The sequence below is a fragment of the Solanum pennellii genome, chromosome 7, assembly GCF_001406875.1.
Source record: "Solanum pennellii chromosome 7, SPENNV200".
In the NCBI taxonomy this organism is placed as follows: Eukaryota; Viridiplantae; Streptophyta; class Magnoliopsida; order Solanales; family Solanaceae; genus Solanum; species Solanum pennellii.
This window is the reverse complement of record NC_028643.1, coordinates 77129318-77148333: the sequence shown is the minus strand read 5'-3', so window position 1 is coordinate 77148333 and position 19016 is coordinate 77129318. Positions and strand designations below refer to the sequence as shown.

At 30.7% G+C, this 19016-nt stretch overlaps 2 protein-coding genes across 3 annotated transcripts in view; both read left to right on the top strand.

Moving 5' to 3' along the window:
* LOC107026308 (ubiquitin carboxyl-terminal hydrolase 14) overlaps positions 1 to 5259 on the top strand; it is a 10814-nt gene extending 5555 nt beyond the window's left edge. For both annotated transcript variants that reach the window (XM_027918557.1, XM_015227215.2), the window contains 10 exons: positions 261 to 341; positions 746 to 944; positions 1081 to 1138; positions 1207 to 1329; positions 1614 to 1702; positions 1792 to 1881; positions 2978 to 3148; positions 3238 to 3356; positions 3464 to 3590; positions 4662 to 5259. In XM_027918557.1, the coding sequence (XP_027774358.1) occupies positions 261 to 341; positions 746 to 944; positions 1081 to 1138; positions 1207 to 1329; positions 1614 to 1702; positions 1792 to 1881; positions 2978 to 3148; positions 3238 to 3356; positions 3464 to 3590; positions 4662 to 4840 (1236 nt within the window). In that variant the 3' untranslated portion in view covers positions 4841 to 5259. The remainder of the gene's footprint in view (positions 1 to 260; positions 342 to 745; positions 945 to 1080; positions 1139 to 1206; positions 1330 to 1613; positions 1703 to 1791; positions 1882 to 2977; positions 3149 to 3237; positions 3357 to 3463; positions 3591 to 4661) is intronic.
* Positions 5260 to 15296: 10037 nt separating this feature from the next.
* On the top strand, positions 15297 to 18849 carry LOC107024135 (vesicle-associated protein 4-1-like). Its single transcript, XM_015225035.2, has 7 exons — positions 15297 to 15773; positions 15916 to 15986; positions 16646 to 16727; positions 16826 to 16944; positions 18074 to 18151; positions 18236 to 18355; positions 18449 to 18849. Exons 1-7 carry the CDS (start codon positions 15518 to 15520, stop codon positions 18506 to 18508), a joined length of 786 nt encoding a protein of 261 aa, XP_015080521.1. The 5' UTR covers positions 15297 to 15517; the 3' UTR covers positions 18509 to 18849.
* Positions 18850 to 19016: the final 167 nt, after the last annotated feature.

Below are 19016 nucleotides of genomic sequence, written 5' to 3'. Positions count from 1 at the left end.
CCCCCACCCAAAAAAAAAAAACCTACCCACACACACAGAGAACTTACGGTATCTGGTTCACTGACAATATTTTTAAGTATTTTGCAAAATAATTTTTCAAGAGTTTTTCTTTCACTTGTCGTGCATGAAGAAATGATTCTTATTACTTGGGGACACAATTTCAGTACTCACATGAGTTTTTCTTTCTCTTTTCATAGCATGCCTTTTTAACTTCTATCCATCTTCTCTTCTTATAAGTACTTGCTCCCATCACTTTGCAGAAACAGGAGGGTATCCGTCCTCGAATGTTCAAGTCAGTAATAGCTGCTAGTCACCCTGAATTTTCAACAATGAGACAACAGGTACACTGACATTCTTGGAATCTTCTTCTCCCAGACAATTGCTTTTAATTTAAGATTATCAGATTCAAGCATGATAATGCTTCCCTCTACTAAAAGAACTCCAGCAATCTCTTGGTACTGTTTCACGCCTTAAAAATCCATTTGAGCTCTTTGTCCATCCAGCTGATGCAGTGTTTGGCTAAGTTGATACTTACATCTACACTTGGATTTTCTTTTCAATATAGTCTGCCACTGATGTGGTCAGAACTGTTGTGCATTGCTCAAAATAGTTGCATGGTCCCTTCACTTTATTGCCTTTAAACCCCAGTCGGTTATTTTTCTGTCTTGCGATCACGTTCATTGTTTGTTACCATTGCCATGGCTATTGTTATTCTTGTGGTTTATTGATAACAACGTATGTCTAGGATGCGTTAGAGTTCTTCCTGCATTTTATTGATCAAGTTGAACGGATAAACTCTGGGACACCTAATTTTGATCCATCAAGGAGCTTCAAGTTTGGTATTGAAGAACGCCTCCAATGTTCCTCGGGCAAAGTCACTTACAACAGAAGGAATGATTATATTCTGTCTCTTAATATTCCTTTGGAGAGGGCTATAAATAAAAGTGAGTTTTCTCTTTTATGTAATGCTTTTTTCTTGCCCTTTTCTTATATATTGTTCATTGCAAAATTTCAGCTGAGCTTGATATTAATGAGTAATACTGCCTCCATTGTGATATTTTGTTTTGTATGAAATTCCAGAAGAGCTAGCAGAATTTCAAAATTTGAAGGCTGAGAGAGCTGCAGGAGGAAAAGAACTGTGAGTTTCAAGTGACCAATACATGCTTGCCTTTCATGTACTTCAGCTAAATGTATGGGTTTTTGCAGGTCTGCTGATGAAATTGTTCGCCCTAGAGTATCATTGAAGGATTGCCTAGATTGCTTTTCAGCTCCTGAGGAGGTGCATGATTTCTACAGCACAGCTTTAACGGCTAGGACTACAGCAATCAAGTAATCTTGTTATTCTCCTCTATGAAGTTATTTCTTCAATTTTTCTCTTGTTCTGCTTGTGGCATCTCAAATTCAGTTTACCTGCACCTCGTCTGTTGTTTTAGTAGGGCCTAATATCTTGTCTTTTTGGCTTCCATACTTCTTACACAGTTGGCTGTAGAAATTATAGATGTCTTGTCTGTCAGCAGTGGATGGCTAGTGTCTGTCACCTTTATCTATTTGCTCAACTGTCGTACTTGATGAGGCCACTTCTTTTTATCTTATTTAATTTTGTTTGTAAATAGAACTGCAGGTTTGACTTCTTTTCCAGATTATCTGGTTTTGCACATGCGGAAATTTGTTATGGAGGAAGGTTGGGTGCCAAAGAAGCTTGGTATGCTACTTTTTCTTTATCGATGTAATTCTAATGAGTGTAGTTTATCTTGTTATATTGCTAATCTTTTTCTCTGATGGTCCTTCTAGATGTCTACATAGATGTCCCTGAAACCATTGACATAAGTAGCATGCGAAGTAATGGTATTCAACCAGGAGAAGAGCTGTTGCCTGACAATGGTACAAATCTCCTTGTCTTCTACTAAATTCATAGTGATCTTGTAGATAATGTCTTCCATTTCAGCCCAAATAGTGCTTTATTGCAAAGAATAATATAAGCATGTCTATCTGGTCTTGTCGCAGAACTTGTTTTCTGCCTTGCTTCCCTTTTCTAGCTACTCAATCTTTTTCAAGAATATTTGATTGTCACTCTTATATTTGAATAATGAGGACATGAGTGTGGCAAAAACCTTTTTTGGAAATAAAAAATAGTTGTGTGGGATTCTTCTTGTAAAAAAATTTGTCATTGTTTTGGGTGGGGAGGACGTACCATATGAGCTGGGGAGACTTTTATGAGTCTCATTCTCCTTGGGTGTTTGAAGTTTGTGACTCTTTTCTTTTGTCTCTATTCACACATTGCTAAGTGGTCTATTTCTGAATCATAAGATTTGACCTTTAGCTTGCATTAGTTTCTCTCAACCAATCTGTTAATTGCTTAATCAGGTTGTGTCTGTTTAGATAACGTTGAACATTCATTGGAACTTAGCTTATTTAGTTCGTCCGATGATACATGTAAAAAATGATTTGGCATCTAATTTATTTTTTATTTTGACTCTGGTTTTATTATGCGGTCAACTTGAAGACTTTCAATTATGTTGTAGTGTTTTGGAAGTAATATTTCTTCTGTTCTAGTTTGTCTATTGAATGGGAGTAGCAACAGTCGACAGGATAGAGTTCTGTATGCATAGAGCCATATTTAACCGACAGTATATACCTCAGAAATTCGTAGTTCATGAAATAGATTCCAGTTGCTATTTAATCTAGTTCCTGCTCTAAGTAATAGTTTCTTTTAGTAAGTGAGTAATTGGTGTTGCTTCTCACTCTCCAGCTAATGGTTGTTCCAAATCTGGGGTATCTGAAAGCTAAGGATGTTGTCTTGACAGCTTTTTAGTGGGTGTGTGATCAGTGATGATCAATGATCATCACTTAATTAACATCAGAAGTTTTAGCAATAGGTGCTACTTGTATGCCAAGTTCCTTTAGGGTTTGAAACTTTTGGGTCATGTTTTTGCAAGTACTAAATTGCTGCTATGTTGGATTACTTGTCCATGAACAGCTGCAGGGGATGGAGAGCAGTCAATAAAGCTTCTGGCTGACGATGATATTGTTGCACAACTTGTTTCAATGGGATTTAATCTACTTCATTGTCAGAAGGCTGCTATCAATACTTCCAACAGTGGAGTAGAGGCAGCAATGGATTGGTTACTTAATCATATGAATGATCCAGGTAGTTTTAATGTTTGCTTTCAAGCAGGGTTTACTCATATTTCTCGCCATTACTAGATACAGGGTAATTTGATGCATTTTTTTTTCCAGATATTGATGCTCCTATATCAGAAAACATGCAAAATCCTGACATTGATCAATCTAAAGTTGATACGCTGGTTTCATTTGGTTTTGAAGAGAAACTTGCCCATAAGGCCCTGAAGGCATCGGTAAATATCTCACTTTTACTGGCGTTTACTATTCACTGTGGGGTTCCTTGCTATTCACTGCCAATAGCATAATGTTTGTTCATTCCTTGTTTCTATCTGCTCATCAGGGAGGTGATGTTGAAAAAGCTACTGAATGGATATTCAGCAGCCCTAGTGCCAGTACTGCAGCAGACATGGATGTTACTACCAGTAGTGGAGCTGCAGTTGATACCTTGATGCCTGATGGAGGAGGAAGTAAGTTCCCTATCCTCTGGTTCTACTAGTTTTTGTACAGCTTTGTTGCTTTTATTTGGAACTGATGATATATTCTTACCAAATCTGTGAGGCAGTGGACATTAGCCTTCTCTCAAGTGATGTAGGTGATGAGCCTCTGTAGTGTACTGCTACAATATGTTATTCTTTAGGCTCTCCATATTTCTGATCCTGCTTAATCAGCTTGGTTTAGGATTTTATATATAGAATGGTATGCTAGTTCTACTACGTAAGTTTTTCCGTTGAGCTTCCAATATTGCCTCACCTTCTCATGGGCTTAATCATCTTGGTCATGGATTTTAGAAGTGGAATGCTATATTTACTGTCTAATTATTTTTTCCGTCATTCACACTCGAGTTTAGTTTCCTTGCACTCTCCTTTCAAAATTCTTTACCACCACTTGTGTGGTTAGAAGTATGTTTATTTTTCTTCTCCTTTTTGTGATTTGTTAGCTGTTTCCCCTCTCTCCTCTAAGGGGCAACAATGGTTTCCAACTATTGCACCTCCAACTTACGGTAGTTTTGACTGGAGGGCTCTATCATAACTCCATACCATGGTTTCTTTCTCTGGTGGTTGGAAATGGTCAATATAGATGCCCCATGTTCTTTTCTTGATCTAAACTTCTAATTTCTTATCCGGTTGCTTTCACTAAAACCATTTTCCTAATTTCTTATCCAGTTGCTTTCACTTAAAGCATTTACCTTTCAAGGGCTGCAAATTAGTTTCAAAGCCAAATTATGGGTCCTGTTCCTTTGGTTTTGCAATTTTGATATTTGAACTCTTTTAGAGAAAATCCATCAGTATTTATTTAAATCACTGCATATATTCGGAACGTTTAAGAGCAAGGACAATTGGGACTTGACCTAACTAACCTAAGGTTTTAGGATGATAGAAGTTCCCTACATCCCTTTAAAAGCGTTTTAGTACTTCAATTTTATTATGAATTTCATTCAATGCATCAGAGTCCTTGATAGTGAGATTTGGGTTTACTTCTATATTCTTTTATGCCCACTTGGGTCTTGACCCAAGTGTATCTTTTTGGATAATTAACAGAATACAGGCTCCTGGGATTCGTGAGCCACATAGGCACATCTACCCACTGTGGCCATTATGTCGCTCATATTAACAAAGATGGCCGGTGGGTGATTTTCAACGATGAAAAAGTTGGGGTCTCAAAAAATCCCCCTATGGATATGGGATACCTCTACTTTTTTGAAAGACTTGAGAGTTGAACAATGGACATCTTGGAGCAGGATTAAATGTTGGCAATATGCATGCAGGACCAAGCAACTTCTGGAGTCGGCTTGCTATTGTCATTTGTTTAGCAGGTTGAATACATACGACAAATGTCTCTCGTAACATGCATTGATCTTAGACGAATTAAATCTCAAGTAGAAGAGTATAAACTTCTTTAGGACGTGAATTTCGAAAGTTTTTTCTTCCATACGGACCATTCTGTTCTGCTGGTTCTAACAGATTTTGTTTATTTATTTTCGGCTCCCCCAGTACTTCCTTCTCTTTTGTTTTAAGATTATATTGTTGATAGCTCAATAGGTTTTTGTGAGGCATACTTTAGGTGTCTGATTGATAACTTTACGGGTTGTCTATTGTATTTGGTCTAATATTAGAGAGTAAATCAGCACATGAATTATATGTTGGGATTTCACTGACATGCCCTCCACCTTAACCTCTAGATCAAGTTTTGGAACCTACAGTCCCCCAAAAACAAATGCAGGATTGCAATTGGTCATTTTGTGTAGGGTTGTTTACTTTGTCAAACTACAATATGGATGGAATAAAACAAATTTTTAAAAAAAACAAGTGGATTTCCAGTAACGGCAGTACAAATTGTCTAGTACAAATTAAGGATTACTGCAAATGAGTAGTAGAGTCAAGTACAATATGAGAGAGAGAGCTAAAATTAGAAGTACGAATATTCATACTCAAATGTACTACTACAAAATTTCCAGCAGTACTTCAATAAATTAGATTAGCAGGGTGGACTAAGATAAAAGGAAGTGGAAAGTGTGCTACAATATAATATGAAGCAAGGGAACTTTCCACAAAAATATGGTAGTGCTTAGTCCATAGTACTGCTGGAGCCCGCACATAGAGGGAGTTTTAGAGCATTGAACTGTCAATTATTGCTGAGTACTTAGAAACATCATTGAGTGCAGCGTTGATGACATATTTGAGAATTCCTGCATTTGGGCCTTCCTCATTTTTCATCAACGCTACACTCGATCATGTTTTTAATTCTCTGAAGGAACATTTTATCAAGGAGTTAAATGATTACTGCAGATCACACAGCTCTGATGTCCCTTCTCTACCTCTACTCCAATTTCTCTCAAACAAGATGTGTAGTAATGCAATGTTTGTGGAGACTTTGGTAAATTCACCTGTCTTGATAATATTTTACCTTGTTTCACTAATAAATTGACTAATTAAATTCATGTATTCGTAGTCGATTTAATCTCTTGATTGAATCAGGGCCTAACACGTATTAAAAAAAGTAGCTGGATCTCATTGGTAGATAGGCGGCGGATATGTGATATTTCACTAAACTTAATTTGACCAATATTTAACAACTTTCGTCTTTTTTTATGTTAACTTATAAATATACAAATATGCGATTTAACTTAATTTTAATTGATATTTATTTAATTTTAATTATATTTAAATAAGCACTTAAATTGATATAAAATTAACCAAGCAAATACATATGTTCTATTAAATTTTATATAAATGTTTCTTCATAGATGTCAACTAACACTACATTAAAAAATACATCAACACATTATATTGATATTATAATAATATGAAAATGTAAATTTATATTTGGTGAGGGAATCATTTATTACGAGGAATAAAAATTAGGAAAAATTAGTAAACTAGTCAAAATAAATAACATATTTAGTAAAAATATCCATACTTTATAAATATTAGCAATAATGTCAAAAATGTCATTATTTTAAAAAATTTATGTGTCCCAATTTTCCTCCTATTTTATCTCTCTTTTTCAATTAATTCTATATTTTTTTTAAAAAAAAATCATTATCTCTCATATTTATCTTTTCAAATTGTCAATTCTCTCTCCCATTTAATTTTTTTTCTCTCTCATGGTTATCTTTTCTGATTTTCCTCCAACATTCAAGTTGCAAATATTTTTCTGCCATATATTTTGGTTGCTTTTTTAATCCAAATTTGGATCAACAAGAATCCCTTTGATTAAGGTATCTCTAATCTTTATCCTATTTTCAGATTTCTTTTCTATTTTTATTTTTGTTTAAATCTTACAAAAATGTTGTTTGTATTTTTCAATTTCCATTATGATTTACTCTCCAATGGCTGAATCCAAGAGGCTTACTAGAGGTATTCATCTTAATCAATTAATTTCTGGTGATTTTTCATCATTTAATTTAATTATTACTTAACAAATAGTAAATAATGTATGATCCGCTGCTAAAATGAGGGAAGAAAGAGGGTAAGAACATTTACAAGACTCATTGGTGAAAAAAACTTTCCTCAAATTCAGAACGCAAATGTAGAATCTTTGTCTATTCGTGAGGATCTTGAAAAAGACGACGAAGATCGGATAGTTTTCAAACAATTTTCTATTAGTTTGTTTTGTATTTACAGTTCTTTTTTATAATTTGGTATGCTTTCTCAATTTGTATTCAAATCACTATGTATACTATCAATATTTGTATTTATTAAAAATTTCATGTTGCATGGTTTATGAATCTTGTATTTGTCCCTAATTTGTATTCATCCAAATGTATGTCAACTAGTTATGTATTTTATTTATAAGAAGAACAACTTTCTATTAGTTTATTTGTATTCGAATACAAATACAAATAATAGACATATTGGAATGAATACGACTTAGAAAAGAAAAAACAAGATTTTGAAAAGAAAAATAAATACACAGTGAAAAATATATACGAATACAAATGTATTTCTTAAATAGCCACATTTTATTTGACATACATATTGGAATGAATACAAACTAATAAAGAAATGCAAGCTTCATTATACAAAATACAACATGAAAATTAGAATGGATACTAATACAAACGGTATACATATTGGAATAAATACAATTTAAGCAAGGATACAAAATTTTAAAAAATAAAACAAATACACTGTGAGAAAAGTATGGCAATTACAAATAAAACTATAGGTGTTCAAGTTTCTAAATTAAAAAATAATAAATTTAATAGATAAAACTATAATGTATTATCATAAAGTTTCATAATAATAATTGGTGAGAATGAGATATTATATTTTTTGATTATGATTTTCATAACAATAATTAATGAAAATTGATATTGAAATTTTATAGATGTGGTACTTCTTTAATTTCGTGATTTTTATAACAATAATTAGTGAAAATTGGATATTTATTTTGGTTAATAAAAGTGTTTAGAAACAAAAAAAAAGATTACCAGAATTGGATATTGAATTTTTTTAGAACAATGGAGAAAAAAAAGATTTAATTATAACATGATAAAAAAAAAGAAATAGATGAAAGTTGGTGTATTTTAATAAATTGTAACTGATGAGACTTTTAACATTTGTTCCTTTTTAAAAATAATAATTTCCCCTAAATTCCTCTCAATCTGTTATATAAAAATTATATTTTTTTAAAATAAAACAAATAATAAGATACATAACAAACTTAAATTTTGACATTTTTACTAAATATTGAAAGTGTTGTTAATGAACCCTCTTAAATGTTAAAATATTGACATTTTAAAAAATTTCCCTAAAAATTATAGACAAACTCGAAATAGTGGCAAAAGTGGAAATGACCCGGTGAACAACCCATGAGTCCAAAATCCGTGGGCCTATCTAACTAGGAAACTGACTTTAAAAAAAAAGATTTCTGCGTGCAGAGCTGCCGCAGTTTGATTTCGTAGTTAACAACACAAGTTTCACTAATCTAAAACTTAGTTACGTAATTTTTTATTCAATTTTTAAATTATCTTTTGATCATATTTAGTTTGTTAGATACATGTATCTGCATATTAATTATCCTAGTTTGTTTTTTTTACTTAACAACTCAATGTTTATTAGTTTAGAATCTTGTTATCATCTTTTCTTTTTGTTTGTGAAATTATTTTTCGTATCATATTTATTTTGTCAAATACATGTATCTCATATCTCAGCCACGTGCACAACGGCCGTAGTTTGTCTTTTTGCTAACAATGCAAATTTCATTAAGTTAGGATTTAATTACACGTCTTTTCTTTAATTTCTGAAATTGTCTTTTGTATCACATGAACTTTGTCAAATCATGTATTTCATATATATACGGATCAAATTAGGTATACTTTATTCCACATATACTATATTTAAGCGTTATTCATATGTATTTTAAATACATTAGCTCTCTTTTTTATGTATATGTATTTTAAAATATGAGTATCCAATTTGAAATTTGAAAAAGTGGTGGATTGACTTGAAATCGAAAGGAACAATATATCCGACTTGAGATTTGATATGAAATTATCAAGAACAACTTCCGCATTTAATAAATATAAAAATCATATGCCTATGTTATATACGCTTATAATTATAGTTTACATAATTGTGCTTCATGAAATTTTTTATGTTTGATATGGAGCATCAGATCGTATGAATTGCTGGGGGTACTAGATTCGTATAAAATCATTGTAGCCTCTCGGTTGTATAAATCGCTGATATATATGTATAAAATTTGAATTTGTATACAATTGAATCAAAACAGAACATTTGTACATCAAATATCCCTTTCTCTTTCTTTTGCTTTATACAAACACAGATTATGCTAAATACAATGCACAATTTGTTTTTGTATAAAGCAAGAAACAGAGAAAGATTTGTATAGTATTATTACAAGTGTATAGGACAAAGATGATGTATTTGCATATGTATGCATAGTTTTCTCTCGTGTTATATAAAGAGAAACACAAATAATACATTTATATTCGTATAAAGTGAATGAAGCGAGGGAGAGACTGGCGAGGGATAATTTCAGAGAGAGAGAGAGAGCGCCAAATGATGCAAAAGGGCTCTTGGTCTATCCTTGATCAGAGATTTCTCTATGAAAAATATGAATCGAAGTTTGAAGAAGGGGAGGGAGAAGGAGTCAACAGTTTGCTATGGTTACAATTAAATCAAATCGTGGTTATAATATTTAATTTGATTTAATAATTTATTATTTATTTATATATTTTTAATTATGAATTGATGAGATAATATGTAATATTTCAAACTATAGAGTATGATTAGTATTTATCGAAGGGCAATTTTGTGTAATTAGATGAAACTGTACTCAATTACCACACTAATTAATTCCTTTTACTTTATTATATGCAGGTAAATAAAAAAACTGTGGATGTTTTCCAAAACTATAGGCAAATCCGCCAGTAGTTTCGTATTTCCATTTTCTTTTCCCTCTGTTTTCCAGACTATTCCTCCATTTTTTTTTTTATATATATATATATTTATACACAATTAACGTCTAATTCATTCTCAAATCAATCAACAAAAAACACAGAAATTTTTTGATTTTACCAAAAAAAATGAATGCAGCAGCAGCAAAGGGATCGGCATGGATCGTAGCAGCAAGTATTGGAGCAGTAGAAGCATTAAAAGATCAAGGATTTGCCAGATGGAATTACGCTTTAAGATCGATTCATCACTATGCCAAATCTAATTTAATTGCTTCTAGTAATACCTCCGCTCGGAGATTCTCGACGGCTTCGGCGCCGGCGGTCGTCTCCGGTGAGAAGTTGAGGAAAACGGAAGAGACGTTGAGTAAAGTTATAGATCTGAACTGTTGGGGTCCAAGCACTGTCAGATTTTAGTGTAATATACTTAAATTTGTTATATGATCTATTAATGAAAAGAGTAATAGAGATCAATTTTGAAAATTTACTCTTGTTTATATTTGAATATTTATAGGAACAAAACACATTTTATATACAATTATCACTCAATCATAGTAATGTAATATGAGTTTCCAATTTAATTAGTACAACTCTGAGTTGTTTGAAGTTAATTGAAAGTAAATTTTACCATTAGTAATTACAAAAATAATGTAGTGACCAAATTACAAATAAGATATCAAAGTCTGTTAGATCCTTTTAGATTTACTCGATCGATATCGATCTTTATTTTATTATCAATTCAATAAGATAAAGATAAAAAATCACTCTAAATTTTAGTCGAAAATCTACCTATATAGAGATTAGTGTAATCGAGCACTTTTTCGATATAATAGGTGAAGTATCAGGATTTAATTTGGGTTACAACTTTACCCAATGCGCAAAATTTGTGAAAAAAGTGTAGTTGACCCATGGAAAAGGGTAGGTGCTAAGAGAAAATATGATATTATTTAATTTTTATTTTTAAAGTTAAATTATAAAAAAAATTAATTAATATTTTACAATGTTTTTTATTATATTGATATGTAAAAAAATACAATTTATAATATACTTCGTATAATTTTTAAATGTTTAAATCTTTTATTTAAAAAATATCAAATTAATGTAATCTAATTAACATTAAAATATTAATTAAATTGACTTTCGAAAAAATACAACATAACAAATAAAAATAGACAGAAAGAGTACTTATTATTTTATAATATCAATGCATAAATTATTATATTTTTTCTACTATACTCTTAATAATTAATTAGTCTTGAAAGTAGATATTTGATCAACTTAAAAAAATAATAAATAATTAATAATATTATAACTACTTCACATATTAATTAATTTACCATTCCATTACTCTATAAAGTATGATTTTGAAAAAGAAATTTCAACAAGCAAACTAGAAATAAAATATGGATTTATTCATTGTTTATTACTAAATTAACTTATATATAAAGTTAGAATCATAAACATATTTAATTTCTGAATGCAAATAAAATCTAAAAACATGACCTACGTAGCAACAAATTAACAACGAAGTGCATTTTCCTTTTTCAATTCCCTAAAGTTTGGTATAAATTTTTTAATGTCTTTTTATTTATTTTTAAGTGGTTTTACACGACTTCCAATTTTATATACCGATGTTAGAGTATAATTTCTGATTTTAAAATTCACTTTAATATATCATAATAGATTGAGATACTAAATAAATAAGTTATTAATCTGTTTAAAAAAGTCTAATAAACTTGAATTTGTATTAAAAAATCTCATATAAAAATAAAATTTGACTTTAAATTGAAAAATTTATATTTTAAATAAAAAGTTTCCTAATAAAAATAATTTTATATTTAGAAGACTCAAATCCGAAAAATAACCTATGGATGGATGGAGTATAGTGTTGAGAGTCAAAATCAGCTGAAAAAGTGTTGTTTAATTACCTAATTAATTCCTACCATCCAACTAACCTACACCAACAACACATAACCGACAAATGTAAATGTATCTATAACTCATCCACCTTCCTCTTTAATTATCCACCAATTATTTTGCTAACAATTATTACTCCCCCTTTTAATTTCTTCACTACAAAATCCATCAAATTGGTCTTTATATTTTGTGTATGATAAGGTTCGATATAATAAATTTCAATATATCGATATTTATTTTGAATTTTATGTATAATAAAAATTTAATATATTCAAATTTTAAATATACGAAAAGAGTTGATGTAAAATTAAAAGTATTTGAAATTGAAATTAAAGTCGAAAAAAAGTATATTTATAGAAAACCAATTAGGAATTTGACACTTAAAATGTTCATTGATAAGATTACTAACAAATTAGGTGTGTGTTATCATTAGGGTTATTAGTTTGTCATTGCCTAACAGCCAGATGCCGTGCCATTTCATATTCGCTGTCTACTCATTTTATTGTCCCTCTATCTATGTACAATTTTATCTGAGTTTATCGGAAATAATATTTTCTTCTTTACAAGATAATGATAAAATATATATATATATATATATATTATTTTAATAAAATTGTTCGATATATGTAGTTATAAGGTTACATTATATATTTACTTATATTTTTATTATATATTTCGATTATTTCATTGTATAAATGTATATCAATTTTAGTGATACGTACATATGTTTATTATTATTTCCTCCGTTTATTTTTATTTGTCATAATTTTTTTCTTTAGAGTCAAATGATTAAAAGCTTTGATTAATATTTTATGGATATATTTTTTCATCATGCTGATATGCCAAAAATTGTTATTTATAGTATTTTTGTATAGTTTTCGAATATCTATATATTTTGTTTAAAATCTCAAATTAATATAATCTAATTTAACTTTAAAAATTAATTAAATTAACTTTCGAAAAGTGTAATATGATAAACAAAAATAGAAGAGGAAATAATATATCTTCTAATAAGAAAAAGATTGAACTCTTATTCATTAAGTTAAATGTTTTTATTAATGTGAATAAAAAGATTCATATTGAAAACAAAAAAAATGTGTATAATTATGTAAAAACAACCGAACTTATTAAGTAGTGTATTATTTTTCTTATGAGCACTTAGGATATTAGAATATTGGATTAAAATAGAATCTTGTGGCTATCTAAAATGGAAACAAAGTCCAAAAAATACAAGAAATTTTGAAAAGAACTACTATTAAAATATATGAAATGTAGAAGAGAAGTCAACAATTTTTGAATTAAGTAGTTGAAATATGAAGATTTTACTATTACTCTAAGTTTGAAAAATTATATATTACACTTTTTTTCATGCTAAAAGGTGAGGAAGAATGTGTGGAATTAAAATCTCTTTCAAACATGCACATGTCCAATTTCTAGATGATTTTTATATCTACTATAGACTATATACGATGACTTGAGTCTAATTAACAAATGGAACTTCCAATTTACTTAAATGTAAACTTAGTTTGTAAAATGAAAATTATGTAAAATTCATATAAAAACTTATGTAAAATTAACAAATGGAACTTCCAATTTACTTAAATGTAAACTTAGTTTGTAAAATGAAAATTATGTAAAATTCATATAAAAAAAGTAATTTTATTTTATTTCGTTCTTAAATAGCTGATGTAGCTGTAGAGATTAAAATTCATATAAAGGACGGTATTTTTATTTCATTTCGTTCTTAAAAAGCTAATGTAGATGTAGAGATTCAACGTCATTGTTGCATGCCCTCACGTCCAAACTTGTCAACTGGTGTGTAAATATGTTGTATGACAGATTCAATATCGGGTAAATCAAGAATTGAGGTGAGTTTAATTAAACTTTAATATTAAGGTAACGAAACGAAATTTAGACTTAACTCAACTTCAAAATTAGCTCTTACAGTGAAGATTGTTCCAGATCATACAAGGAGAAAGTCATATACTTAAAGAATCAATTCAATGACTCAATATTGAACACTTCTAAGCTTACTAACGTGAAATATAATTATAATAGAATTCTGAGTTACGCTCAAAATTTACAACTTCAGAATGATGTAAATAATTATAAGTAATTAACCTCCCAAAAATTAGTTAAATTATATTAACTAAGTGCATAAAATGTTACTACTATAATTTTGCAAGATTGGCCATTTTATCAACTAATTAATGGTGTGAAAGGACGTGAAAACAAAAAGAAAATGCACTTAAAACTGTGATTATAAGTCCGACAACGCGCTTATTTCTGTGCACTTTCCTCTTCGATCGACTGCAAAATTTTTTCAAGCAATTTGATCGAGGGTGGCTCGACAGTATTAAAAAAAAAATATGTATTTTAAGCTTTCAAATTTAAGAGGTCTTATTTTTTATAATAATAAGCTATAAGTTATATTTTTAACAAATATTAAATATTATTTATAGAAAAAGTAAATTTTTCATGGAAAATGAAGGGATTATTAGAAGAAATTTAACATATTTTGAATAATATATTTTATGAAAAATAATTTAAAATAAGAATTGTTATATAATGAGGTGAAAACTAGAAGAAATAAATTATATAAAAGATTGACAATTTAAGTTTAAGGTCTCATTTGATTTTTGCTTTAGACCACTAATATGCTTGAGCAGCTTCAGAGTTTGATGGAATGAATAATATATAATTTTTATCTTTAAATAAAAATACAGGATTCAAATTTTAAGTATTAAAAAATTATGATGGAAAATTATTTACTTTTTAAATAAAATTTATATTTTGCCAATTCAAATTGATCAACTTGAAGAGAAAATTTAGTACTAATTATAATAACATACTCGTTATAATTATATATACATAAAGTGTTAAAGAAGTACAATTAATTTATTCTTGTTTTTGTTTTTACTAAATTAAAAGACTGAATTAGATAAATATTTCACAAAAAATAAATTTTTAAAACAAAATTGCATAATGATAACAAAATAACAAAGATATAAAACAAATCAAGCCATAAGTAACATTAATTCATTACTAACTAGTCCTTAATTATTTCAATATCTTACTAGCCTTTTATCTTAATTATTTGACCTTTAAAAATTTCTATCTAGAATTAGAATTATATATCTAGTAAATTTGTCAAATCTTGTCTAATTATTTCTTTTTTTTTTAGATTTAACATAACTTATTTTTTTATAATTTCTTGTTATTTTGTATGTCCAAATTATTTTAACGTACATTATATTATAATTAAAAATTAATATTTTTTAATATATCAATATATATATATATGTCTGAATCATTTTAATCTTATTTTCGGCGGTCTTTATCAGCCGCTAAATCGACGAATTACAGAAAGAAAACAATTTCCCGAAGACTTCGATATAATTACATGACTTCTTTCTGACCTTTAAAACGTATAGTCAACGTCGTGAAAGAGTTTCCTCACTAAGGGACAATTACAAGCTGCCCTAATTTTTATCACCGGAAAATTGTAACTTGTCGTCGGAAAACTCGACTAGATTCCGGCCAAAACTCCGTTCTATGGCAATCGCCGACCACCACAAGTCACATAACTCAGACGGAAAGCTCTGGAAGCTTTGTCCTCTCTGGCAATCAGGAACTACGTCTTCTTCTTCGTCGTCTACACAAAATCTTCACTCTCAGAATCACAGTCACCAAAACGGCGTCGGATCTAACAGCTCTCGTGCTTCTACGTCTGTTAGCTCCGTTGCTAGATCACTGCTTCCGGCTAGACGTAGGCTTCGGCTCGATCCAGCTAACAGTCTCTACTTCCCTTGTACGTCCGTTTACCTCGCCGTTGACTAAGTTGACTTTATTTTAGTCAAAATTTCCGATGTTTTTAGGTCTTTCTAATTTTTCGTGTTGAAAACTGGAGGAAATTGTGCTCTGTTTTTACCTGTTAATTTATTTTTTTCCAGATGAACCGGGAAAGCAGGTGAAGAGTGCTGTAAAGATTAAGAACACTAGCAAATCTTATGTTGCATTTAAGGTAATCTTTCCGTGTTAATTTGGCTTTGATTTCTCAAATGGTCAGTCATTTAATAATTATGATCTTAGAAAAGTCACTTTTTAGTAGATGAAAATTGGAACTTTTTGAGCTAGTAACTATTAGTTGAGTAACTATTTGAGAAATCAACTATGATAATTTGTGCTAGTAAGGTGTGTAGTTTTCAGAAATCTATCCAAGTGTTTGCATCTATCAGAAGAAAAGGCATTGAGTAGGGGGTAACTGTCATTTATTTCCTAATGATTTTACCATTTCTGGATCTTCTGGATGGTTCATGATTTGAATCAATAGCATCTACTTTCAAATTGTTCCCATTTACTCTTTGTTGTAGCTAATTACCCAATCCCTACATAAATGAGTGTGTTTTATGCTTTTAGGGTCGAAAAGACTAAATTTAAAGAAGTTAGCTAATGAAAGCAAAATGAAGTTCATTGAGGTTTTAAGATTCTTCAACTAAAAATACTTGCACTGGCGTTTCTGTTAATAATATAGCCGACCTCTTCTAGTTTGAGATTGAAACATAGAGCATAGTAGTAGTAGTTGTTGTGATATGGAGGTTTTGGTTATGATTGTCGCACAAAATAATTGGTGGTGTAAGTTTCTGATATTTCCTTTTCCTGATTCTTCTTTTTGCATTTTAGTTTCAAACGACTGCACCAAAGAGCTGCTACATGCGACCTCCCGGAGGCATTCTCGAACCCGGTGAAAATGTTATTGCCACTGGTAATTGGTTTTCCTACATTTTGTTGTTTCCACTATTCCTTTTCTTTTTTTAAATGAAAAATATCAACTTAGATTTCGATTGTGTGTCTAAATGGTAGTCTTCAAGTTTGTGGAGCACCCTGAGAACAACGAAAAGCCTGTGGACCAAAAGAGCAAAGTTAAGTTCAAGATCATGAGCTTGAAGGTGAAAGAAGGCGTAGATTACGTACCTGAGTTGGTGAGTAACTGAACTTCCTAGGTCTTCTAAAAGAGGCAATTTTTTTATTTGCAGCAATTTTTGACCAGAAAGGAAGTTTAGGGTATCATGCTTCTTCAGCTTTATACTTGTCATTTGAACAACACGTCAATTTTCTTTCTGATGATTTCATGCACTTTAACAAAACATATTGAAAGGGTTAAAGGTGTTGCTGACTTGTCAGGATTCGGGATAACTTTTTTTTTTGGGTCCTTTTTTTGTTCTTAAAGTCACGAGTTCATTATTTGTCTATTCAGGATAGACCCTGTCCTATCCACCTGAACATATTTATGAAAATCAGCTAGGATTATAATTTTTACTGCTTATATGAATAGAGCATTTTGTGATAAGATGTGAGTAAATGAGGAGCTCTATCATGGGTCAGGCATCATTTGAAATTACATCTTCTTTGCATGCTCCTGTCTGGATACCTTTGCTATGTGTGACATAGAAGAAGCACTTTCCAGTAAGCTTTGACTAAGAAAGTATATTTTAGCTGATTCCCGTCCTTCGTAAAGTAGCATCAAACATTAGATAAGTTGCTGTTGGCATGTTCAGAGAAAAGAACTATCGAATTTTACAGAGATGTGTTATCTGAAAATCCACTTTACATGTGGAGGCTTCTGCTTTCATTCACAAACTGGATTTTATGACAAAATATTTTTCCATATTGTATATATCAGTTGGAGTATCCTGTAAAAGTAGCATAGACTTTGAATAGAGGAAGCTGTTGAGATCAGGTGTCTTTTTACAATGTAGCCATGACCAGTTGCTTTTGCCTGCAACCTCCATGTTTGAAATGATCCGTCTCTTTTTTTGTATCAAATCTAGGAGCATCAAGTGTCATGCATAATCCATTTCATCTTGTCCTGTCTTCGACAAAGTCAGGATTACAAAAGACTCATTTCTTTCATCATCATCCTGTATTCCTTGGAGGGAAGTGTTGGTGTAAACATACAGAAAGTGATTGTCATTGTGAGCCTTGTGCCTCGGTTGTCATTGTGTGTGAAATCTGATGTGTAACTAAAGAATATAAGCCTATAGCGTGACTCAAAGTTTGTTGTCAATGAATCCAATAGTGTTATAACCCTTTTTGTTCATGTGGATGCAGTTTGAAGAACAAAAGGATCACGTGACTATTGAACGTATCCTACGGGTGGTGTTCTTGGACCCAGAAAGACCTTCTCCAGTAAGAATTAAACATGTTACTGTTTTATCTACTTGTTCATTTACTCTGAATTCATTCTCCAACTAAATAACTTGATTGATTAAGGTGCTGGAAAAACTAAAACGTCAGTTGGCTGAAGCTGAGGCAGCATTAGAATCTCGCAAGAAACCTCCAGTTGAAACTGGACCTAAAGTTGTAGGAGAAGGTCTAGTAATAGATGAATGGGTAAGGCTATCTATCTCTGCATATAAAAGCATGTATCTTTCCAAGTTTGATTCCTCTTAACACTGTCTATCTCTGCTTGCTATTGTTCAACAGAAGGAACGAAGGGAGAAGTATCTCGCTCGGCAGCAGGTTGAGGCTGTTGATTCAGTGTAAAGCAACTAGTGGATTTTAATTCAAGTTCCTTCTTTTGCTATAATTGAAATGTCAAGCCACATCCATCCATTTTCTGCTTTAATTCTTTCGAAGGATGGTAGAAAACGGACAGTGTGGTCCGTCTTGTAAAGAAAGAATAATCAGTGGGAGGTTTAGTTTCTTCTTCATGGAGTAAAAGCTTGTTATGTAATTGCTTTGGTTGTATTCTTGTAGATATTGCATTACTTTTTTCTGAAGACCTATTCTTTTGAATACTGCTCGTGTAGCCACAATGTTATGAGAATCACAAAGGGAGACACAAACAAATAATTTTGGTAGATAGTGGAAATTGGAATTATCTATGGGTATCTCGTGCTAGGGAATTGAAGTAAAGCATACAGGATTGTGATTCACTGACATGCATTTTTCCTTCATTAACTTAAAAGAGTAATCAACACAAATTTTACTGGGGTTAATTTAGTGACTTTATTTTAGTTTTCAAAATTACCTTATGTATCACATTTACTTT